The following is a 26,143-nucleotide window of genomic DNA, read 5'->3' on the forward strand; positions in this document are numbered from 1 at the left end:
CTGTGTACCCAACGGACAGCTTCAGACCATGCCAGAGTACAACTCTACACATCCATGAGCAATACACTCAAGGGACAGACTCAGAGCACCAAAGCCCCACTGAAGCAAGTCCTGCTCCATGGGAGTGTCTCCTGCAGGGCATCTCTTCCACTGTAGTCACAGCTAGAACTCACAGCCAATTGGCCTGGAGGTCAATTCCTTCCAGCGATGCTAACAGCAATCAAGGCTCAACTACAGCAAGACAGGACACACAACCCACAAAGCAGAGCCCCTAGAGTGCCCAGCTCAGGTGATGGTGGAGGCTGAACCACTGGGCCCTACAGGACACCTACTACACAGGCCATTCTACCAATTCCAGGAGACATAGCAGCTCTACCTAATACATAGAAACAAATACAAGGAAGCAGCCAAAATGCAGAGGCAAGAAACATGTCACCAATGAAAGAACAGAAGAAATCTCCAGAAAAAAATTAAGTGAAATGGAAGCAAGCAATCTACTAGATGCAGAGTTCAAAACAATGCTTATAAGGATGCTCAAGGATCTTAATGAGAGTTTCAAGGGGCTTAGTGAGAATTTCAAAGAAATTAGTGAGAACATCAAAGACATAAAAAAGGACCAGTCAGAAATGAAGGATACATTAACTGAAATTAAGAATCATTGACAGGGAATCAACAGTAGAATAGAGGATTCCAAGAATTAAATCAGCGATTTGGATTATGGGGAAGCTAAAAACACCCAACCAGAAAAGCAAAAAATAAAATAAATATGAAGATAGTGTAAGGAGCCTCTGAGACAACTTTAAACGTACTAACATTTGCATCATGAAGGTGCCAGAAGGCGAAGAGTGAGAGCAATATATTGAAAACCTATTTGAAGAAATAATGACAGAAAACTTCTTCTACTTGGTGAAAGAAATACACTTATAAGTCCAGAGAGTGCAGAGGCCCACACCAAAACCCAACATAATTAAAATGCCAAAGGTTAAAGACAAAGAGAGAATCTTAAAAGCAGCAAGAGAAAAACAGCTAGTTACTCACTAGGAAGCACCCATATGGCTATCAGCTGATTTCTCAACAGAAACTTTGAAAGTTAAAGGGAGTGGCAAGAAGTATTCAAAGTGGTGAATAGCAAGGACCTACAACCAAGATTACTCTACCCAGCAAAGCTATCATTTAGAATTGAAGGTCAGATAAAGAGATTCACAGGCAAGAAAAAGCTAAAGGAGCTCATCACCATCAAACCAGTATTACATGAAATGTTGAAGGGTCTTCTTTAAGAAAAAGAAGAAGGAGGAGGAAGAAAAGGAGGAGGAGGGAAAGCAGGAGGAGGAGGAGAAAAGAGATAAAAATATGAATAAAAAATGAACGACAAATACATATCTACTAACAATTGAATCTAAAAATTAAAATAAGTTGCCCGAGCTGGTTGGGCTCAGTGGATAGAGCATCGGCCTACAAACTGAAGGCTCCCGGGTTTGATTCTGGTCAAGGGCACATGCCCAGGTTGCAGGCTCGATCCCCAGCAGGGGGCATGCAGGAGGCAGCCAATCAATGATTCTCTCATCGTTGATGTTTCTCTCTCTCCCTTTCCCTTCCTCTCTGAACTCAATAATAATATTTTTTAAATACATAAATAAAATTATAAAATGAATGAACAAGAAATCTAATGAACAAAATAAACTGATGAATAAAATAGAACCAGAGGCATGGAAACATGGAATAGACAGAGGAATCCCATCAGGAAGCGGGGAGAGGGGATCAGAAGAGGCAACTAAAAAACTTATATGCATATGTTCATTACCTAAGGACACGAACAATGAGGTGGTAAAAGCCTGGGGCAGGGTGAGAACGGGGTGGAGGGGAGTAATGGGGGAAAAAAGGGAGATCTCTGAAATACTCTTGACAATAAAGATTTTTTAAAATAACTCATTAAACTAGTTTATGATAATAATAATGTTAGCATGATAAGGAACTTAGAGATCATCTACACCAGCAATTTTTAAACTTTTCGCCTTAAAAACTAACATATGGATCCTACAGTGGATATTTGTCATGTCTTGTGGCTGCCCACCATCTATGAGCACCCCTCCTCCACTCCCTCCCCTCTGCCGTGGGAAAGCGAGAAATGGACCTTCCCAGACTCCTTGTAGCAGGGATGTGTGAGGATGCTGCCTGGGCTCTATCAGATTCATTTGCCGGCATGAGGATCAACCCGTTATAACAGTGACTGCAGCAGGCATGTGGGTAGTGGTGAAATAATATATATAAATATCTACTTATATAAAAACCATGGGTGGTGTTCATCACATCCAGAAGAACAGCTGTGACCAACCTGAAGGAAGTCAGTCCTACAGGGGTTGTCATGGCAACGGCTGCGCCCTCCCCTAAGCTGTTTCCTGGAGCTGTTTCCTGTAAGGGCGGAGTTTGAGGCAGAAACCCGCCCTCGGAATGTGGACCCACTGAATCCTGGGTCGATTTGCCAAGGGCTGCGCCCTCCCCAGCTGTTTGTTTCCCTTGTGGCCTGAGGGAAGAACCCACCCTCAGAGCACCAGGCGCGCCCAGCAGCAGTCAGTCCTGGGTTGCTGAGGTGGAGGCCATGGCATGGTAGAACTCTGGGTCTGGCCCAACAGGGGCCATGGCTGACCTTCAAACCAGACCCTGACAGTAGAAAGGAGGGAGCCCCATTCCTCACAGAATCCGCTGTTGGATAGCTTGCTGTTAGTGGCCTGCCAGCCAGGAGCCCCATTCTCCTGCACCCCGGACCCTGACAGGAAAGAGGAGGGAGCCCCTTTCCTCACAGAATTGACAGGTGGCCAGTTTGCTGTCAGGGGCCTGCCAGCTAGCAATCCTATTCACCAGCACCCTGGCCCCTGACAGCAGGGAGGAGAGAATATGTTTGATGATTCCATTGATTCCACAGATGATGCTGAGAAAGAAAATTTTCCCATCGAATTTTTTAATAGTATTACTCCTTCGGGAATGCCGTGTCATAAATTAAAATGGAAAGTGGGTGCAATCATCATGCTATTGAGAAATCTCAATAGTAAATGGGGTCTTTGTAATGGTACCAGATTTATTATCAAAAGATTACGATACTGGTTTGGTGGTGATGAACTCCTTTAGCTTTTCCTTATCTGTGAAGCTCTTTATCTGACCTTCAGTTCTGAATGATAGCTTTGCTGGATAAAGTAATCTTGGTTGTAGGTTCTTGGTATTCATCACTTTGAATATTTCTTGCCATTCCCTTCTGGCCTGCAAAGTTTCTGTTGAGAAATCAGCTGACAGTCCTATGGGTATTCCCTTGTAGGTAACTGAGTTTCTTTCTCTTGCTGCTTTTAAGATTCTCTGTTTGTCTTTTGCTCTTGGCATTTTAATTATGATGTGTCTTGGTGTGGTCCTCTTTGGATTCCTTTTGTTTGAGGTTCTCTGCGCTTCCTGGACTTGTAAGTCTATTTCTTTCACCAGGTGGGGGACGTTTTCTGTCATTATTTCTTCAAATAGGTTTTCAATATCTTGCTCTCTCTCATCTTCTGGCACCCCTATAATTCTGATGTTGGTACGATTGAAGCTGTCCCAGAGACTCCTTACACTATCTTCGTATTTTCGGATTCTTTTTTCATTTTGCTTTTCTGGTTGGGTGTTTTTAGCTTCTTCGCATTTCAAATCTTTGCCTTGATTCTTGCGGTCCTCTAGTCTGCTGTTGGGAGTCTGTATAATATTCATTATTTCAGTCTGTGTATGCTTAATTTCTAGTTGGTTCTTTATCATAACATCGAGGGTCTCATTAGTTTTCTTGAGGATCTCATTACATTTATCGGCGGCTTCTAGACAGTTCTTAAGAGACCTTAAAAGTGTGGTTCTGAACTCAATATCCTCCATTGACAGTTTTGTCCTGTTTCTTTGTCTCCGCATTTTTTATGCTTTCTTGGTACACCCCCTAGTGGTCTTTGTGCGCAGTCTTGTTGTAGTTAAGCCTTGATTGATGTCGGCAATACCGGGGGTGATTTGACCTCCAGGCTAACTGGCTATGAGAGTCTGCTGTGTCTGCAGTGGGAGAGCTTCTGTGCTGGATCTCTAGGGCGGTGCTAATCTAGCCTTTGCCTGAGGCTATCCGGCAAATGGCTCTGCGCAGGGGTTGGGCGGGGCGGGTCCCCGGGGATCTACAGGGCGGGCAGGAGGGAGCAGTTATGGCTGCTCTCAGTTCCATCCCTAGGGGCTCTGCCTCACAGAGTCCCAGCAACCGCTGGAAACCTTGGAGAGAAAGCTGCCTTGGAGGGGAGAGGGGTAAGAGATCAACCGAAGAACTTGTATGCATGCATATAAGCATAACCAATGGACATAAGACACTGGGGGGTAGGGGAGGCCAGGGGATTGTCAAGGGCGGGGGGTAAAAAAGGACACATATGTAATACCCTTTGTAATACTTTAGGCAATAAAAACAAACAAACAAACAAACAAACAAAACATTTTAGTTATATAAAACATTAAAAAAATAAAAATAAATAAATAAAATATCTCCACTAATTAATTGCTTTTTAAAAATATATATTTTATTGATTTTCTACAGAGAGGAAGGGACAGGGATAGAGAGTTAGAAACATCAATGAGAGAGAAACATTGATCAGCTGCCTCCTGCACACTCCCCACTGGGGATGTGCCCACAACCAAGGTGCACGCCCTTGACAGGGATCGAACCTGGGACCCTTGATTCCACAGGCTGATGCTCTATCCAGTGAGCCAAACCGGTTAGGGAAATTAATTCCCTTTTAATGTGCACGAATTTCGTGCACCGGGCTATTAGTATATATATAATATATGTGTGTGTGCAAATTAGGCTGGGACTCAGTAACGGGTCATGACCAGACAGGAAGAGGTTGCATGTGCAGGTGAGACCTAGAGCAGAGACAGAAATGGAGGCAGGGGGGCCTACCTGAGCAGGCAGCGGCTCGGGCACCCTGGAGTGGACACAGGCAGGGGGCCTGGGGGGCACTGCAAGTCAGGCACAGGTCCTGGCCCCCTGCAGGGTGCCTCCTCCCACAGTGGGAGGTGGAGCGCCTCCTCGCGCAATTTCAATCGCACACTGGGCCTCTAGTAGTTAATAAAATTATTACCTGTCTCATCTGAAATGATCTGATCTCCTAGAAAATCAGGTTTTGGGGACCAAATGTTTGCTGACATAGAATGGCACGAAAGGCACATATTGGGGGTGGAGTGACATCTAAATGTATGAGAGAATTTAGAGGAATAAAAGAATAAGCTCAGAGTCATCATTTATTGGCACAAACATGATCAGAGAACCAGGAACTATCTATGACTGAACTATGAAGAATCCCTCATCTCTTGTAGCTGAAGAGATAAAGAAGCCAATCACAAAAACTAAAATCAAAGCTTAAGATTATAAATTGTCACATTACAATGCCAGTTAAATTACAGCCTTACTTCACACACACACACACACACACACACACACACACACGCGCGCGCGCGCGCGCAAAAGATATCAAATGACGAACAAGCACATGAGGCGATATCCAACATAATTAGTCATCAGAGAAATGCAAAGTAAAATCACCATGAGATGCCACTCATCCTCGCTAGCATGGCTAAGATGAAAGAGGCTGGCAATGCCAAGTGCTTTGGAATATTTAGAGCAGCTGGAACTCCCATTCCTGCTGCTACGACCTCTGGAGAACCTCTTTGGCAGCATTTACTAAAGCTAAGCATACACCTACCCTATGACTCAGCAATTCCACTCTGAGTACATACCCAGAGAAGTAAGAAATGCCCCAAAAAATATATCCACCAAAAATATGGACAAATGTTCACAGCAAGTCTATTTACAATATCCCCAATTGGAAACAATCCTGAAGTACATCAACCATAGAATTGATAAATAAATTAATGCCTATTTCTTTTTTTTCATTATTAATTAAATCTTTATTGTTCAGATTATTACATTTGTTCCTCTTTTTTTCCCCCATAACTCCCCTCCACCCAGTTCCAACCCCACCCTCCTCCCTCACTCCCCATCCACTGTCCTCATCCATAGGTGCACGATTTTTGTCCAGTCTCTTCCCGCATCCCCCTCACCCCTTTCCCTCCCCAAGAATAGCCAGTCCATTCCCTTTCTATGCCCCTGATTCTATTATAATCACCAGTTCATTCTGTTCATCAGATTATTCACTTGATTTTCAGATTCACTTGTTGATAGATGTGTATTTGTTGTTCATAATTTGTATCTTTACCTTTTTCTTCTTCTTCCTCTTCTTAAAGGATACCTTTCAGCATTTCATATAATACTGGTTTGGTGGTGATGAACTCCTTTAGCTTTTTCTTGTCTGTGAAGCTCTTTATCTGACCTTCAGTTCTGAATGATAGCTTTGCTGGATAAAGTAATCTTGGTTGTAGGTTCTTGCTATTCATCACTTTGAATATTTCTTGTCATTCCCTTCTGGCCTGCAAAGTTTCTGTTGAGAAATCAGCTGACAGTCATATGGGTACTCCCTTGTAGGTAACTGACTGTTTTTCTCTTGCTTTTAGGATTCTCTCTTTGTCTTTTGCTCTTGGCATTTTAATTATGATGTGTCTTGGTGTGGTCCTCTTTGCTTTCCTCCATTTCTGTCATTTGTGTCCTTTTTCTTTGTCTCTGCATTTTTTATGCTCCCCTGTGTTGATAAAGTGGTTTTCTGTGCTGAGTGTCCTCTAGGGCCCAGTGGTTCAGCCTCCCCAATTACCTGAGGTGGACACTCTTGGTGCACCCCCTTGTGGGATTTGTGCACAGTCTTGTTGTAGTTAAGCCTTGATTGTTGTAGTTATCACTCGGAGGAATTGACCTCCAGGCCAATTGGCTGTGAGAATCAGCTGTGTCTGCAGTGGGAGAACTTCTGTGCTGGAGACACCCCTCTGGGGCAAGACTTGCTTCAATGGGGCTTTGGTGCTCACTGAGTCTGCCCCCTGAGTGTGTCCTTTATGGTTTTACGGAGCTGCAAACTGGATGGTCCCACTCTGACCTCTGGGTTTCCTGGCTCCTGGATCTCTAGGGAGGTGCTAATCTAGCCTTTGCCTGAGGCTATCCAGCAAAAGCCTCCCTACAGGGCTTGGGCAGGGAGGGTCCCACGGGATCAACAGGGCGGGGCTAGCAGTTATGGCTGCTCTCAGTCTTGCCCTCAGAGGCTCTGCTTCTCAGTGTCTCGGTAATCGCTGCAAGCCCCTCAGAGAGAAAGCTGCCCTCAAGTTCCGACCAATGCCAGACAGTCCCGCTTCTCCCTTATGAGTCTGGGTCCCTAGAGACTCGCCCGGAACTGGAGCTCAGAGCCTGAGACTCCCTCTGGATTGAAAATGACAACCGTGCCCTTAGCTGCCAGCCCACTCCGCATGCACTCCACACCTTAGTATTTTACTTCCGTTTTGCGCCTCCTCTGAGTCTCAGTATCCTTTTCTCTTTCCTTGTAGTTGTAGAATTTCCATTCAGCCAGCATTCCTGTGGTTCTGGATGATGTCCATTCTGTCTTTTGGTTGTATTTTTGAAGTGGTTGTTCGAGGCAGCAAACTCTGGTGTTTACCTATGCCGCCATCTTGGTTTCTCCCTCATGCCTATTTCATGGATACTACAAACCAATGAAAAAAGATGTAATGCAAAACAAAAAAAAATGAGTGAATCTCACATCACATATCTAATGTTGAGCAAAAAAGCCAGGCCCAAAATAATGACACACACATACATACATACTTTAAGATTCCACTGATATGAAATTCAAACCAAGAAAAGTAATCTATGCTGACGGTACTCAGAAGAGTCAAGACCTCTGGGTAGCTGCCAGTGACAGGGAGAGGGTGTGAGAGGGCCTCTGAGTGCTGGGAGGGTTCTATAGCTTACAATCTTCATCTCTATCTTATATACGTAACCTTCATCTTTTTACATATGCATACATGTATATGCATATATAATCTATATTCACATATATATGTAGTATAAATAGTTACTCAGCTGTAAACTGACTGATCTGGCCTCTGATCTCATGTGAAAGTTGAAGGACTGACTGTGAAAGACAGTATCCTAAGAATTGTTAAGAAAGACATATGGGAAGATTTAAAAGTCTCAGAGTATCTTATCCCACAGACCTATTATGAATCCCTTGTCAGCACAAGTAACCTTTAGTCCTGGACTGATGAGGCCCTACCCCACTGTCTAAAGATCTTTTCATAAACAGGCCCAGGGTTCACTCTCTTCATGGACCACCCCACCATCCCCCAATGCCTCAGGTGCTTTAACAGAACCCCAGAGCACCCCAATTACCAAGTCAGACCCTAGGAAGGAAAACTGACATGCCAATATGCTGGGGTCCAACCCCAGCAGGTCCAGGGGTTCCCAAAGGTGTGGACGGAGTCAGCGAAGAAGGAATGACACAGAGACAGCGTTCAGTTGATCAGCAGCCTAGCCAGGATCTCTAGCCAAGTTCTGGTCAGGATCTCCAGCCAGGTTCTGTGTCCATATTCTCTTGCTAGGTTCTCCAGCCAGGTTCTCCAGCCATGTTCCCTCGCTAGGTTCTCCAGCCAGGTTCTGTCCAGGTTCTCCAGCCAGGTTCAGTCACCAGGTTCTAGTCAGGTTCTCTTGCCACATTCTATCCAGGTTCTGTAGCCAGGTTCTGTCTCTAGGTTCTGTGGCCAGTTTCTGTCCAGGATCTTTTGCTATGTTCTCTCGCTAGGTTCTGTCTCTAGGTTCTGTGGCCAGTTTCTGTCCAGGATCTTTTGCCATGTTCTCTCGCTAGGTTCTGTCTCTAGGTTCTGTCTCCAGTTTCTGTCCAGGATCTTTTGCCATGTTCTCTCCAGCGAAGTTCTTCTGTCTCTAGGTTCTGTGTAGCTTCTGTGTCTAGGTTCTGTGTCCTGTTGTCTTGTTACATCTGTATTTATACCAGTTGATTCCAATCCTATCAATCTCTATCCCAAAGGTTAGGGTGTTTCTTATCTCCATTCCAGGGAGTAAGATTATGTAGCTTAAGCATGATTGTTCGTAGTTAAAGTGATTAATTACCCACCTGGCACTTAGTTAAGGGGTTTTATTCCCTCCCTAACTTCAGGGGAAAATCCCTACCTGGGGAAACAACCTTTCTCTGAGAGGTGACCTTGGTTAAAACACATAGTGCCAAGAAGGTGAGCAAACATATTAAGAACAGTATGCCATATATGCCAGGTCCCTTGAAACAGCAAGGATGGACGAGCTCCCGGCATCAATATAATCTGAAGGTTTTAACTACTTCACATGAAGAAAACCTATAGAATCTGTGTGGGAATGAACGCTGAGGTGTTAGACCTGGAAGGGAGGAATATCATTTAAGATCAGACCAATTATTCATGAGTTCTTACCCATATTCTGCCCTCTAGGCACGAGCTCAACATCTGGAAGTTGTTCGAAATGTTTGTTCAGTCCATCACCTGAACCTGAACTCAGTGGCAGGATGGGTAAATAAATGCCATAAATTCCCTTGTCATCTAGAGGAAGGAACCCAGAGATTTAGAAAGAATATTCACACAGTTCGCTCACCACCTAACCCTGAGGTCAGAAAACACAGCTTCCCCAAAGACTGAGAAATGTATTGAGAATCACATCAGTGAAGGGAACATCGGCATCTTTGAAAAGCACCGTGTCAGCCAGAGATAAAGAGGGAATTCCTGCCCTTGAAATGGACGCTCTGTTTTCAACGGGAAAGATGAGATGAGGTCCTGGAGCATCATAGAGGCCAAGTAACAGTACTCCCCCCAGAGGTGATCCGGTTACCGTAGTGGACAGCAGGGCCCTAGTGGAATCAGAATGGTCAGGTTTGCAGGGGTCAACAGCGTGGCTCGTGGACTCTAGGCTCTCTAAGACAACAACAGGAGTTCAGCCTACTGAGACCCCATCTGATCTGTTTAACACAACAGGTAACCAGGTATACCCGATGCCTTTCAAAATAATAGGCAAAGACAAGAAAAATATTTCATGTAGTCATAACACAGTAAAAAGTGACAACGGATATAAGCAAAATTGTGATAAACTATATAGGAAAGACTGAATAGAGTAGAGAGATATAAAAGAACTAAAGTTCCTATTTAAAGCAGTAAGTCATGAAATAGGACCACTGGCTTGTTATCTGGAAATAGTGAGGTAAACACCCAAGGACCCTGACAGAGTTTAAACGATGGCTTCTGGGGCAAAACTAAGGGGAAAGGAGAGTGCTCAGGAGTCTGTTTTTAATGAACCTTAACCATACCAGGCAGCACTCAGATTTGAAAGTCTTAAACCTTAAAGGCTAAAGGTAGTCACAGATGGCTCACAGAGTTTTGTTCTTTTCACACATCCTCTTGCCTATGGCGGCTCTTCAGACGTCTGCAGACAGGCTCACGGGACCCAACCTAGCTCTTCCGTAAGCCCAGTGCCTTTAGATTCTATTGTCCTGGGGACTGCCTTTGCACCTAGAAAGTTATGATTCATGGCCCAGGTCACAACGTGAGTCACGGTCACAGTCCAGTAACACTTTGGTCTCCTTTGACAGGCAGCAGGCTGGGGCCCATGAGTGTCCTTGTGCAGTGACCTGAAGTGACCCTGCAAGGAGGCTGGAGACAGAGTCATCCCAGAGGGACGACCCTGATCCCTCCTGCCGGAGGCCACCCGTGGAGCAGAGTGAGCTTTCCCGGTTTCACCCAAGAAGGACTTGTGCCCAGAGAGGGGGTTACTGTCCTTGTTTTGTGGATGAGGAAATTGAAATCAAAACAGGATAAATGACCTGCTCAAGACACACCACTGATACAAAGCCGATAAGGACCCCAGACCTGACTCCAGAGCCTGTGCTCTTATAGTGCTGTGAAAAACACATTGAGATTTGAGAAATGAGGTCTAAATAGCAGCTGCTTCATTGGGTTATTGTGAAGGTCAAATAAGATGCCATATACAGAACCCATAGGACACTTGTTGACACATCATAAATCCCACATAAGTTCTTTTTTTTTTTTCAATCCTCACCCAAGGACATACTTAGAGAGAGGAAGCTGAGAGAGAGGGAAACATCAATGTGAGAGTGAAACATCTATCGGTTGCCTTCTGTACTCCCCATCGGGGATTAAACCCCAACCCAAGCATGTGCCCTGACCAGAATGGAACTGGCAACCTTTGGGTTGCTCAACCAAGTGAACCACACCGGCTGGGAGCCTCACATGTTTTAACTGATGATGGAGATAGTGATGGCAGTGGTGTGACCTGTTGAGGCTCCCTTGACACCCAATGAGGCCTAATGACACTCTGAAGGAAGCTTCAAGACTCTACGTTTGCCATTATGTACCCCAAGGTGCTCCAACACCTTCAATTTTCACAGATGCAGAAACAAGGCCTCTGGCTGATATTTCTAGGTCTCCTTCCCAGCCTGGAAGGTCTTCTGTAGATTCTGAAGCAGGTGTCTGGAGCTTACCTCCCTGGGAAGGGGAGAGACCGCTGATTGCCTTCTGGAAAAATGCAAAAGATGCCTGTCTCCTCCATGACATAACTCTCCATGGCAAGCTGATTACCTCTGGGAGCCACAGGGGAAGCACAGAATACACTGGATTTCAATCTGCCCTGAGGCTGAGCCTCCCCTGCTCCAGATTCGGGCGGGCAGCTCTGCCACAGCAGGCCTCACAACGCCATGGAAGTCCTGAGATCAGGAGGAAGGACAGTTGGCTGCTTTCAACACTTTCATGATGAAACCAAAGAGAGCAAGACCATGGAGAAAAGCACTCGTCATGTTAACCCATCTACAAACATTATGAGAGCATCTATTCTGTACTAGGCACACAGTGAGGCAGGCAGAGAGGCGATCAGAATCTCCTAGTGAACTGATAAGTAATGTGTTTTACATTTCATAAAATACTCGGGAGGGAAGACACACTCTACTTGGAGGAGCTGGGAGTGTTCCTCTTGAACTAGACCTGGAAGAAAGACTGGGGCTTGTTAAACAGATAATAACAGGATAATTATGTTAAAGAGCTAATAATAATGTCAGGCACTTTGCATTCATTTTATCAACATGTCCCAAACTGTACGCATGACCTGTACCTCCAATATGACCTCTGCCAGCTTTTCCATCTCAGTGAAAGTTACTGCCAAGTGCACAAACCAAGAAATTCAGATTCATCCTTCTCCCCAGCTCATTCTCACTCTCCAACACACATCCCATTCCCATTTTTCCTCACGCATTTCCCCAGTCATCTACTTCAGTTGAGTCTCTCTGGTCTGCCCTTCAATCCACTCTGCATTGCAGTCACAGTGACCTCTTCTGAGAGCACATGTGAACATGCTCCATTCTCTTTAAAAATCTTTCAATGATTTGGGATTCCTTTCATGACTGATAAGGTCTTCCTACCCTAGTCCCCAGTGTCTGTCCTTGCCTCAGTTTGTGTCACAGATCCCCTCACTGTCTACTTCACAACAGAGCAGGTCTTCTTTTAACAGGACATATTCTCAGGCTCCTCCCGCCACCTCACTACCTTCATATATGTTCTTCTCATGAGCACCTCGCACTTCCCGCTCCTCCCACCTTCCTCTGTGGACCCCACTTTCACCAACCTTCCTTGGCATTGAAACGCCATGCTGAAGATCACCAATGGCCTACATTTTCCCAGTGGCGATCTCAGTGCCCACCCCCCCTCACAGAGATGAGTTGCTTCCTTCTTGAATCATTTCTTCTCTTAGTTTCCATGACTCATATCTTCTCTATGGACTCTCACTTCCTGGCTGAATTGGGCAGCCCCAGAGATGTAAGGTCCATCCACTGGGATGATGCCCATGTCCATACCTCTCTCCAAGTTTAGGTCTCTCTTATGTTTAAGATTCTCTCCCATGTTCAAGTCTCTCTCCCAGATTCATGTCTCTCTCCCATGTTCATATCTCTCTCCATGTTCATCCCCCTCTCCCATGTTCATACCTCTCTCCAATGTTCATACTTCTCTCCCATGTTCATGTCTCTCTCCCATGTTCATATCTCTCTCCCATGTTCATATCTCTCTCCCATGTTCATGTCTGACCACCTGCTCACATCTGACTCCATTTGGCAATTGAATAAGCTTCTCAAATCTGTCTGTCCAAACTGAGCTTTCAATTTGAACCCCCTAAGCTGCTTCTCCCCTCACCCCCAGCATCCCCATTTGTGGATTGCTCTGACCAAAAACCATGGAGTCCTTCCTGACTCCTCTCTGCTCAGACCCCACACCTAACCTCTCAGCAAATTCTCCTGACTTGGCCTTTACAGCCTGTCCTGAGCCTGGTCCTTCTTATTACCTGCACCACAACCACCAGCATTTGCAGGGCTTGACAGGAACCCCTCAAGTTCTCTGCATTCCCTCAGTGCACTCACCTGCTCAAACCTTCTGGGGCCTTCCTTCCCTCTCAGAAAAGTCAAAGCCCTGACAAACAAGGAGGTTTGAGAACATCAGCCCTTGGACCCTCCTACTTCCTCACCTCCCAATACCTCCTCTCATTCACTCTGCTCTTCTGCTTTCCCAGGTTCATACCTCTCTCTCATGCAGGCCATAAATGCAAGAATTTCATCAAAATGTTGATGGACCTTGGGGCTTCAGCAGGGCTGAAAATCTGCATGTTATTACCTGCTGCTGGACAGCTGTAGGCATTTCCCCCAACCTATTTATACTTTACTGTTTACCAAACCTTACCTTTGATATGTATATCTGCTTTGCTATAGGACAAAATGTGGGAATGAAAAGCTTTGAGTCTCCAAAAGGAGATTGGGGAGCTTAGTTACTAAAGCTAAGCCTCCCCTGGCTTTCCTCCATGCCTCCCAAATTCATATTTCTTCTCTAGCCTTTTAATTTTTTTTATTAATAAATCTTTATTGTTCAGATTATTATAGATGTTCCTCCCCCCCCCCCCCAGAGCTCCCCTCCACCTGGTTCCCAACCCACCCCAGGCCCTTACCCCTTGCCACTGTCCTCATTCATAGGTGTAAGATTTTTGTCCAGTCTCTTCCCACACCCCCCATACCTCCTTCCCCACAAGAATTGTCAGTCCACCCCCTTTCTATGCCCCTGCTTCTATTATATTCACCAGTTTATTCTGACTTAATTTTTAGGTTCACTTGTTGATAGATATGTATTTGTTGTCACTTTGTTGTTTATAATTTTTATCTTTACTTTTTTCTTCTTCTTCCTCTTCTTAAAGAATATCCTTCAGCATTTCATATAATCCTGGTTTGGTGGTGATGAACTCCTTTAGCTTTTTCTTATCTGTGAAGCTCTTTATCTGACCTTCAATTCTGAATGATAGCTTTGCTGGATAAAGTAATCTTGGTTTTAGGTTCTTGGCATTCATCACTTTGAATATTTCTTGCCACTCCCTTCTGGCCTGCAAAGTTTCTGTTGAGAAATCAGCTGACAGTCATATGGGTACTCCCTTGTAGGTAACTAGCTGTTTTTCTCTTGCTGCTTTTAAGATTCTCTCTTTGTCTTTAGCCCTTGGCATTTTAATTATGATGTGTCTTGGTGTGGTCCTCTTTGGATTCCTCTTATTTGAGGTTCTCTTCGCTTCCTGGACTTGTAAGTCTATTTCTTTCATCAGGTAGGGGAAGTTTTCTGTCATTATTTCTTCAAATAGGCTTAAAATATCTTGCTCTCTCTCTTCTTCTGGCACCCTGATAATTCGGATGTTGGTACATTTGAAGTTGTCCCAGAGGCTCCTTACACTATCTTCATATTTTTGGATTCTTTTTTCGTTTTGCTTTTCCGGATGGGTGTTTTTTGCTTCTTCGTATTTCAAATCTTTGACTTGATTCTTGGGATCCTCTAGTCTGCTGTTGGATCTCTGTATATTATTTTTAATTTCAGTCAGTGTATGTTTAATTTCTGACTTGTCCTTTTCCATTTTTTTGGCATTCTCATTAAGATCCTTGAAGGTCTCACTAAGTTCCTCGGAGGTTCGTAGAAGGTTCTTGAGTAGCCTTATAACTGTGATTTTGAACTCTATGTCCTCCATTAGTTTGCTTTCCTCCATTTCTTTCATTTGTGACATGTTTCTTTGTCTCCACATTTTTGGCTGACTATGACGACCCGCTGTGTCTACAGTGGAAGAACTGCTGTGCTGGAGACACCCTTATGGGTAGGACTTGCTTCAGTGGGGCTTTGGTGCTCACTGAGTCTGCTTCTTGAGTGTGTCCCTTATGGATGTGAAGAGTTGAAATCTGGTATCTGGCCAGGGGTACCCTGGCTCCTGGATCTCCAAGTCAACCCCTGTGTGAGTCCACCCAGCAGGAGCTACAGCAATATCAGCAGATTTCTCCTCTTTGTTTGGGGTTTGGAAGTTTTGGAGCTCTCTGACCAAGCTGCAGTTTGTTAGGCTATGCTGCAAGAGCGCAGGTGGTTCCTTTGCACCACTGCACACAGCTTGGATGGGATGTAAATTGAGTGGGGTGGGATCTCAGAGAATCACGAGGGCGGAGCAAACAGCAATGGCTGTCATCAGCTGTCTCCTTGACTCCGCACCTCTGCGTCGCCCAGTCCCTCTGCGTCCCCGAGTCCCGCGCCCCCACAGCAACAATGATCCCTGCCAGCAGCTCTGTGAGAAAGCCACCCTCACTTTCCGACCCGCTGCAAGACAGTCCAGTTTCTCCCCGTAGGAGTCTGGGACCCCAGAGTCTCGTGGTAAATGAGTTCAGTGCATTCGACAGCTGGTATCCCCTTCCGATTAAAAAAAACCGTTCACCCATTAGCAGCTGCCTCATGCGCACCTCCGTACCTCTGTTCTTGGCACCTCTGTACCTCCTACCCGGTCTCAATGCGCTTTTTTCTTTCCTTCTTGTTGTAGAACTTCCACTCGGCCAGCTTTCCCATGTTTCTGGATGATAGCTGCTTTGTCTTATAGTTGTAGTTTCAATGTTGTTGCGGGGGGCAGCACACACAGGTTTATACCTTATGCCGCCATCTTGGTTCTTCTTCCTCTTGTTAAATTTATTAAATCAAATAAGGGGCATATGCTGGAGGCTAATTCCAGCAGGCCATAAATGCAAGAATTTCATCAAAATGTTGATGGACCTTGGGGCTTCAGCAGGGCTGAAAATCTGCATGTTATTACCTGCTGCTGGACAGCTGTAGGCATTTCCCCCAACCTATTTATACTTTACTGTTTACCAAACCTTACCTTTGATATGTATATCTGCTTTGCTATAGGGCAAAATGTGGGAATGAAAAGCTTTGAGTCTCCAAAAGGAGATTGGGGAGCTTAGTTACTAAAGCTAAGCCTCCCCTGACTTTTCCCCATTCCTCCCAAATTCATATTTCTTCTCTAGCCTCTTTATTAATTTGCATTGCAACCCTTTCTCCAGATTTATGAACCCTAGTAGATGCTGAGAAAGGCCCCAGCACTCCCACACAGGTCACTTTGCCCCCAGCTAAACACATAGCTCCCTTTTGTCTCTGCTCACATCCCAAACCCTCAGACAGACTTCACTGACCTTCTATCTAAAATAGCACCATCCTCACCCTGGCTGGTGTTGCTCACTTGGTTGGAGCATCACCCCGTCCACCAAAGACTCCCATGTTCAATTCCCAGTCAGGGCACATATCCAGGTCTTGGGTTCGATCCCATACTGGAGGCAACTGATCCATGTGGATGTTTCTCTTTCTCTACCTCTCCCTTCCTCACTCTCTAAAATCAATGAAAACATGCTTTAAAAAAAAGGATCATCCTCTATCCTTCCATATCCCTTTTCCTTGCTCTAATTTTTCTTTACAATACTTGTTGCTTGCACTTTATTTTATCATTTATATGTTTGCTCCTGCTCTGATTTTCCCAATGGAGGAAAATGGAAGGTAAGCTTCATGAGGACAGGTTCTGCACATCTTATTCATCATGCATAACCTTGCCTAGAATAACACCATCACAGACTAGGCCCTCACATTTTATTTTATGGATGGATGCACAGCTGGATGAATGCATGAATGGATCAATTGATGGTAAGCAAATGGATGGATGGATGGATGGATCAATGGACGAAAGGATGGAAAGACTGATGAATGATAAATGGATGGATGAATGTATTCATGAATGAATGGGGAGATGAGTTGACATCCAAAATGCCACAGGGCAACACCTGTAGAGCAAAGCACAAAACACTCCAGCAATTCTTGCACATGAATGTAACTTTATTTTTACCTAAAGCCCACTCATATTTGCTCTTCCAGACACCTCTGAGGGGGTAAGTGTGGTTGTTTCTAGCCCAAATTTCAGGATCTGGGAGTAGAGGAATGAGTAACACAGGACCTGAAGGCTGCCTGAGCCCTCTAGCGTCCTTAGGAGGCGTCTGCAGCCCATCCTTTCTCCTCAGATGTCTGGGGCTGAGATGTCTTTGGCACAGGAGGCTGGACAATACCCCTGGTCTGAGCTGAGTGTGGAGGCAGCAATGAGATGGTGGGGCTGACTCTGGTGAATGACAAGGACCATGTGCAGGAGCTGAGGATCAGAGAAGTCACATCAGGTGAAGCTTAAAAAGGACACAGGACACAGGAGGTAAGTGGCTTTGGCCCCTGGACCCACTGCCCCTACCTCCGCCAATGTCCTTGCCTGTAGGACACGTTTTCTTCTCTCAGCTCAGAACTTTCCCAAATATTGTTTCTAAACCTGGGAGACACACAGTGGTCCCTGTCTTATTTGGGAGTTGGATATTACCATTCGTTGTCCTCCCACCTTTCAAACTGGGGGGTTCTTAAGGCCAACGCCAGGCCAGTCACCCACATGCCTGGCCCAATACCTGTATGGCCAGATGCAATATGCTCCCTGAGGATGCCCAGACCAAGGGGGCAGGGAGTGGTCTCTGTGTAGGAAAGGTCCAGGGTCAAGGCCAACCTGAGGCAGGGTTCTGGACATGAACTGACCTGAATGAGGATTTGCATTATCTGACTTAATCCCCTCCACAGCCATGCCAGGAGGGTACTAACGAATATCATTCTCATGCCATTGATGGAGAAACTGAGCTCTGACCTCAATGCCAGTTTGTGGTGGGAGCCTGGATTTGCTACAGTTCTGACTCCACACCAGGTGTTCTTGGCACTAGAATGGGTGCCTATAGTTCACGTGAATATTTCCGGAACAACACAGGGGTCACTAACTGGATAAAAGGAGGGATGAACCCTGGCCAGTGTGGCTCAGTTGGTTGGGCATTTTCCCAAGCACCCAAAGGTTGCTGTTTCCATTCCTGGTCAGGGCACATGCCTGGGTTGTGGACTGACTTGATCCCCAGTAAGGGGTGTGCAGAAGATAGCCAATGGGTGTTCCCCTCTCACATTGATGTTTGTCTCTCTCCATTTCCCTTCCTCTCTCTCTCAAAATCAATTTTTAAGATACATATTTTTTTTTTAAATAAAAAGAGGGATGAAAGAATCTCAAGGTCCTGGCCAAGGCAGGTTGCTTCACACTCTAGGCTATGGCCTTCAGGGAGCACGTGTTGTAATAATGCCGGAAGCCGGTCCATCCTTGCTGCCTGACATAGTCACTTCAAGGAAGAAACATCTGCACAGCATATGTTTCAAGGGACCTGGTGTATATGGCATACTGTTCTTAATATGTTTGCTCCCCTACTTAGCGCTATGTGTTTTAACCAAGGTCACCTCTCAGAGAAAGGTTGTTTCCCCAGGTGGGGATTTTTCCCTGGAGTTAGGGATTAACAGGACTAAGGAAGAGAATAAATCAGTAAAACCCCTTAACTAAGTGCCAGGTGGGTAGTTGATCACTTTAACTATGAACAATCACATTTAAACTACATAATCTTTACTTAGGATAATCTCCTTCAGTTGCTTCCTTGTATCTTAACAGAACAATAGAGTAGTGACCTTGGAATGGAGATAACAAACGACCTAACCTTTGGAATAGAATGGATAGGATTAATACCAACTGGTATAAATACAGATGTAACAGGAGAATAAAGACAGAACCTGGCTACAGAACCTGGCTGGAGAACCTGACTAGAGAACCTGGCGAGGCTGCTGATCAACTGAACGCTGTCTCTGTGTCATTTCTTCTTCGCCGACTCCATCCACACCTTTGGAAACCCCTGGACCTGCTGGGGTTGGACCCCAACATAATAACACCAGTTTCTCAAGCCTACCCCACTCCAGGGCTCAGGGGGTAAGAATCACAAGGGTGGAGTCATCTGTCCAGAAGGGCTCACCTGTGTTTCAGGCCAACATTGGGGGAAAATTGCCTCATCATTGCAGAGGCAACCAAACCTCTGCTTCCCACATGTCTCTTCCCCACCCCACCCCCACTTCCGCCCAAGCTTTCCCAGGTGGCGTACCAAGTGTCTGGAACCCCTCCATTCTGCCATGTCCCAGCTTAAGGCGCTGTCTCCAGCAGACTCCTGTGGAAAGGTTGTACCAGTAAAGGGGTGTTCTAGAAGCCCCCATCACCATGGGGAGTAAACCCTAGATTGGGCTAACAGGAGGCCCTTGGGCAGAGCTTTTGAGGGAGCATGAGGCTGGTAGAGAAGGGACTTCGAATGAGGGAAGCGGGGAACACCCACAAATGGTCAGAGCAGAGTGGGGCCTTGGCCAAGAATTAAGGGTTACGGGGGCTTTAAGGATGTCAGCTTGTGGACACAGAGGGGTCTAAACATCAGAGCTGTCACAGCTGCCCAGGAGGGCTGCCTTGAACTTATATGGGTAATGGGTGTAACAGGCCACCCCACAGGCAATGTATGCCAGTTGGATGTTTTCTGGGGCCAGTGTGTGTGTGTGTGTCGGGGGGGGGGGGGGGGCGGTAATTGTATTTCCTGGACCTGGGAACGCATAGCTTAGCCATCAGCTCCCTGGGCCAAGTTCAGATCCTTGAGCTCTCCTCAGATACCTGAGCTTAGGTCCCATGATGTAGCAGATGGACGCAGGCGGGAAGCCATTGAAGGTGGAGCTCATGACTGAACTGTAGGCGCCCATGGAGGGGAAGATGAGCCAGTCACCCACGTCCAGCTCGGGCAGCTGTACCTCCTCATTGTAGAACGTGTCAAAGGCATCGCAAGTGGGACCATAAAGGATGCAGGGGAAGAGGGGCGGCTTTGAGCAGAACTCCTGCAGGGACACAGGGGTGGGAAATCAGAGAAGGAAGAGCTCCTGCTCCAACCCACCCTCCCAGCCCATGCCCTCGGCCAGCAGAGCACCCCCAGGCACCAGCAAGGACACTGGCAGTCACTCACACCCACCAGTCCCTAAGTGCCAGGCACTGCTCTTGACCCGGCCTTCATGGAGCTTATATTCGCTCAAGTGACACATTCTAGCCCTGCTAATTCTCAAGGCCACACACATGGGGCCTCCATTTCCCATCTATAAAAGCAAAAGATTTCAGTCAATAATCACTCAAAATAGTGGGTGAAACTCATCTGCTATTGGAGTCACATGGGAGGAGGTTTAACAAAGGATTGATGCCACGTCCCAACCCAGGAGAGGCCTGATTCCAATCACCTGGGCCTTCGCCTCGGCATCGGGGTCCTTGGAAGCTTCCCAGATGAGTCTACTGGGAAGCAAGTTGGAGAACCTCCATTTCCAAGGACTCCTGCATCTCAACCATTCAAGGGTTCTGGTCAAACACACACACACACACACACACACACACACACACACACACAGTGCATACAGAGAGATCACATGGAAACCCAGAGGCAAACCAATGTGTACACACACCCACACAGGACCATGTACTCATCCACCCACCTACCTGTACAGGTGTCAGTCTTCATGCTCACACACAAAATGCACACACACAGAAGTGCACATGCAAATACAAACAGGCTTGCCTGTGTACATCCTTGTACATGCATGTGGTGTGACAATCTACAAAGCCATGTGTAGTCTAAGACTCTGCCCCCTTGCACCTCACAGTGGGATCCCTGCCTCACAGGGAAGAGTCCTGATTTCAGTGCTATCAGAGTCTGGGTGTCCTTACCTTCACCACAATTGGCATCCTGGGGAAACGCTCCCTGTGAAAGATGCGGAAGGTGCCATAGTGGCCCTCGTTGAGATAGTACAACAGTTTCCGGTGGCCTCCTGGGAGAGGGGAGAGGACAGGATTGTGCTCAGCCAGGTGTCACCACTAACCGTCAGCACTGAGTCCAGCACCCTAGGACCGGCCAAAACCCTCTGCCAGCACTGGATAACCCTTCCCTGGCCCCTGCAAGAATCAGGCCTGTTCCCTGGGTTCCCACTGTTCCTCTGCCCCACCTGCACCCCATCACTGTGCTGGGGCTGCTACTGCCACTAAGAATAATATAAGTAGCCATGAGCAATGGCCCAGACATTTTTCCAACCTGTCTACACAAGTAAAATTATTTCATTCTCCTAATGACACTCTGAGTAGGGACATGGAACACTACTGTACAGCTGAGGAAATTGAGTCTTGCCAGAAGTTGCCAGAAGCCAATTCCAGCATGTCAGCAGGGCTGAATCATCTAGAAATGGCTGAGGGCATTTCCCCAAACCTGAAAAGGTTGCATTAAATGATTGTTTGCTGCCAGGCAGCTAAGGGCATCTTAATCTACATGTTATTGCCTCCTACTGGCCAAACACCTGAACAGCCAAAGGCAAGTCCTCCAATCTGACAATGGATTCTGTGTACTAAACCCTGGCCGTTTGATGTACAATGGGGCCTTGACTTATGAGTGTCCTGACTAACGAGTTTTTTGAGATACCAGCTGTTTCTCTGCTGATTTTTTGCATTGAGTTGATAAAGTAATTTGAGTTAATGAGCTCCTTAATGAGCTCGGTCTCGGAACCAATTAAACTCGTAAGTCAAGGCACCACTGTATATATCTCCGCCTTGCCTTAGGACAATTTTTGTTAATAAAAAGCAACGGGTCCTTAGACAGGGAGAACTCAGTTCCTTTAGCTTAGTCTTCTCTGGCCCCCCAAAATGACTTCCAAAATTATGTTTCATCTCTGGACCCTTGGTTAATTTACACACTGCGCTTCTCCAGATTCCTGAACCCTTCAAGATGCTGGATCAGGCAGCCAGCTGGCCTGGAGGTCAAATCCCCCTAGTATTAACTACAAAAATCAAGGCTTAACTACAGGAGGACTGCACACAAATACCACTAGGGGGTGCACCAAGAAAGCATAAAAAATGCGGAGACAAAGAAACAGGAAAAAACTGTCAATGGAGGATATTCAGTTCAGAACCACACTTTTAAGGTCTCTCAAGAACTGTCTAGAAGCCCCCGATAAAGTTATTGAGATCCTCAACAAATCCAATGAGACCCTCGATGTTATGATAAAGAACCAACTAGAAATTAAACATACACGGACTGAAATAACGAATATTATACAGACTCCCAACAGCAGACCAGAGGACCGCAAGAATCAAGGCAAAGATTTGAAATGCGAAGAAGCTAAAAACACCCAACCAGAAAAGCAAAATGAAAAAAGAATCCAAAAATACGAAGATAGTGTAAGGAGCCTCTGGGACAGCTTCAAGCGCACCAACATCAGAATTATAGGGGTGCCAGAAGATGAGAGAGAGCAAGATATTGAAAACCTATTTGAAGAAATAATGACAGAAAACTTCCCCCACCTGGTGAAAGAAATACACTTACAAGTCCAGGAAGCACGGAGAACCCCAAACAAAAGGAATCCAAAGAGGACCACACCAAGACACATCATAATTAAAATGCCAAGAGCAAAAGACAAACAGAGACTCTTAAGAGCAGCAAGAGAAAGAAACTCAGTTACCTAAAAGGGAGTACCCATATGACTGTCAGCTGATTTCTCAACAGAAACTTTGCAGGCCAGAAGGGAATGGCAAGAAATATTCAAAGTGATGAATACCAAGAACCTACAACCAAGATTACTTTATCCAGCAAAGCTATCATTCAGAACTGAAGGTCAGATAAAGAGCTTCACAGATAAGGAAAAGCTAAAGGAGTTCATCACCACCAAACCAGGATTATATGAAATGCTGAAAGGTATCCTTTAAGAAGAAGAAGAAAAAGGTAAAGATACAAATTATGAACAACAAACATGCATCTATCAACAAGTGAATCTAAGAATCAAGTGAATAAATAATCTGGTGATCATAATAGAATCAGGGACATAGAAAGGGAATGGACTGACTATTCTTGGGGGGGAAAGGGGTGTGGGAGATGCGGGAAGAGACTGGACAAAAATCGTGCACCTATGGATGAGGACAGTGGGTGGGGAGTGAGGGCGGATGGTGGGGCGGGAACTGGGAGGAGGGGAGTTATGGGGGGGAAAAAGAGGAACAAATGTAATAATCTGAACAATAAAGATTTAATTTAAAAAAAAATAATCTTCTAGAAAGCTCCGAGGAACTTAGTGAGACCTTCAAGGATCTCAGTGAGAATGCCAAATAATGGAAAAGGACCACTCAGAAATTAAGTATACACTGACTGAAATAAAGAATAATATACAGAGATTTGCCCTGACCAGTTTGGCTCGGTGGATAGAGCATCGGCCTGCAGACTGAAGGGTCCCAGGTTTGATTCCAGTCAAGGGCATGTACCTTGGTTGCAGGCACATCCCCAGTGGGGGACGTGCAGGAGGCAGCTGATCGATGTTTCTCTCTCATCGATGTTTCCAATTCTCTATCTCTCTCCCTTCCTCTCTGTAAAAACTCAATAAAATATATTTTTTAAAAAGAATAATATACAGAGATTCAACAGTAGACTAGAGGATCCCAAGAAACAAGTCAAAGATTTGAAATACGAGGAAGCAAAAAACACCCAAACAGAAGAGCAAAAAGAAAAAAGAATCCAAAAATATGAAGACAGTGTAAGGAGCCTCTGGGACAACTTCAAGCATACCAACATCCGAATTATGGGGGTGCCAGAAGAAGAGAGAGAGCAAGATATTGAAAACCTATTTGAAGAAATAATGACAGAAAACTTCCCCTACCTGCTGAAAGAAATAGACTTACAAGTCCAGAAAGCGCAGAGACCCCAAACAAGAGGAATCCAAAGAGGACCACACCAAGACACATCATAATTAAAATGCCAAGGGCAAAAGGCAAAGAGAGAATCTTAAAAGCAGCAAGAGAAAAACAGTCAGTTACCTACAAGGGGGTACCCATATGACTGCCAGCTGCTTTCTCAACAGAAACTATGCAGGCCACCAGAAGGGAGTGGCAAGAAATATTCAAAGTGATGAATGCCAAGAACCTACAACCAAGATTACTTTATCCAGCAAAGCTATCATTTAGAACTGAAGGTCAGATAAAGAGCTTCACAGACAAGAAAAAGCTAAAGGAGTTCATCACAACCAAACCCATATTATATGAAATGCTGCAGGGTATTCTTTAAGAAGAGGAAGAAGAAGAAAAAGGTAAAGATAAAAAGTTATCAACAACAAAGTGACAACAAATACATATCTATCAACAACTGAATCTAAAAATCGAATAAAAAATGTGATGAACAGAATAAACTGGTGAATCAGGGGCATGGAAATGGAGCAGGCTAACAATTCTCAGGGGGGTGGGGGAGTGTGGGGAGTGTATGGGAAGAGATTGGACAAAGATCTTATATGCATGTATGCAGTACCTATGGATGCGGACAGTGGGGTGGTGAGGGCCTGGTGTGGGGTGGGAACCGAGTGAAGGGGAGCTATGGGGGCAAAAAAGAGGGACATCTGTAATAATCTGAACAATAAAGGTTTTTTTAAAAAACGTAAAAAAAAAAAAAAAGATGCTGGATCAAGACCACCGGCATTAAGAAGTTACACAGGACAATGTGGCAGGGCTGGGATTAGTCCCCAGGTCAGGACCCAGATCTTCTGTCCTCACCTTGACCAGGTTCCCTGACACGTAGGTTTTGCCTACAGTGCGAGGAAAAATCCAGAGCAAAATGCCTTTTTATGGCATGATGCCATAGGGTGCTATTAGGGGTGTGCTAACTGGTCCATTTCCCTCCTCAAAGGACTGCCTGGGTTACCCATATTTTCTGTTTTCTTTTTCCTGATGCTCTGGCATCTGGGGCCTTGCTGACCCTGGAGACACCGCTCCTCCCAGGGCTGCCAACTTCCTAGGCAGGAAGACAGCCCTGCGAGGGCACCTGAACACACGGACCAGCCAGACCAGAGTCTGCATCTGCCAACGCCCTGCCCGATTAAGCTCTCACAGGGTGAACCAGTACCCTCCCCTAACTATCCCAGGGCTAGGCACTAGGCATCTCAGTTACTAGGGCTGTCCTTACAGCCCACAGCCCATGGAAATGACCCAAACCTGCCTACTTAGTTTTGCCTGCCTCCCTCGTGCCTTCCCAAGAAAACCACAGTGAAGCCTCTCACCACTGCCGGCCCTTTCTCCTGCCTCCTGACCTGCCCAAGGCTTCCCCATGTGACCGGGGTGCATTCCATGCCTCCTCAATCCAGGGAACCATGAGTGAAATCTTCTTATTTAAGGCAGTTATTTCTGTGTCTGTATGTCCTGTGCTATCTGATTAAAGCAGATCCCGGCTACATCTTAAACAGTGCCCGGCTCTCACCGTCAGAGCAGCGTAATTGTCACCTCCTTCCCTCTAAATGCTCTGCCTCTGTTGATGCCTCACTGAGCCCGTGGCGGCTTCTCCCCAGCTCCATCACACTCCGAAGTACATTGAGCTGATGCTCACCTGCAGCCCCAGACTCTAGGACATGAACTACTACCAACCACTTTCTGAACAACCACTGCTAGTCTGTCCTTAGACATTGATTTCCTTAATCTTTCCGACTGGTTTCTGTGGGCACTGGGACCATTCCATACCGTTTGAGCATTTAGATGCCCAGATCTTTCTGATTATTGGTTTCCTCTGCTTGGGTCCCCTCACCACCACCACCACCATCTTCTCCCTGGTGTGAGTCCTCCTGTCCTGCGCTCTCTCTCAGCTGCCAGCACTGATCCAGCCTCCTGCACCCACAGCCCCACTTGTCCCTAAGCCAGTTGGTCATGGGTTAGTCATGGCAGTCCTGAGGCTGGGCGCTCCATTCAGAAGGCATGTCTGCAAACACAAGGGCACCAGCCTCTCGGTCAGACAGACCTGGCGCCGCTGTGCATGAGCTCGCTGTGCTGCCTTGGACAGTCACTTCCTCTCCCTGAGCCTCCAGACCTCTGCCTGCAAAATGGGAATGGCCCCAAAATGCCTCACAGGAGGGCTGAGCAGAAATGAGG

At 46.0% G+C, this 26,143-nt stretch overlaps 1 protein-coding gene across 1 annotated transcript in view; it reads right to left on the reverse strand.

Annotated features, from left to right (window-relative positions):
* Positions 1 to 26,143, reverse strand: part of LOC132231401 (antizyme inhibitor 2-like) — a 45,352-nt gene that overhangs the window by 13,485 nt on the left and 5,724 nt on the right. The window contains 2 exon segments of the mRNA XM_059690428.1: positions 19,850 to 20,067; positions 20,939 to 21,039. Coding sequence (XP_059546411.1) covers positions 19,850 to 20,067; positions 20,939 to 21,039 — 319 coding nt within the window.

The sequence above is a fragment of the Myotis daubentonii genome, chromosome 3, assembly GCF_963259705.1.
Source record: "Myotis daubentonii chromosome 3, mMyoDau2.1, whole genome shotgun sequence".
Classification (NCBI taxonomy): Eukaryota; Metazoa; Chordata; class Mammalia; order Chiroptera; family Vespertilionidae; genus Myotis; species Myotis daubentonii.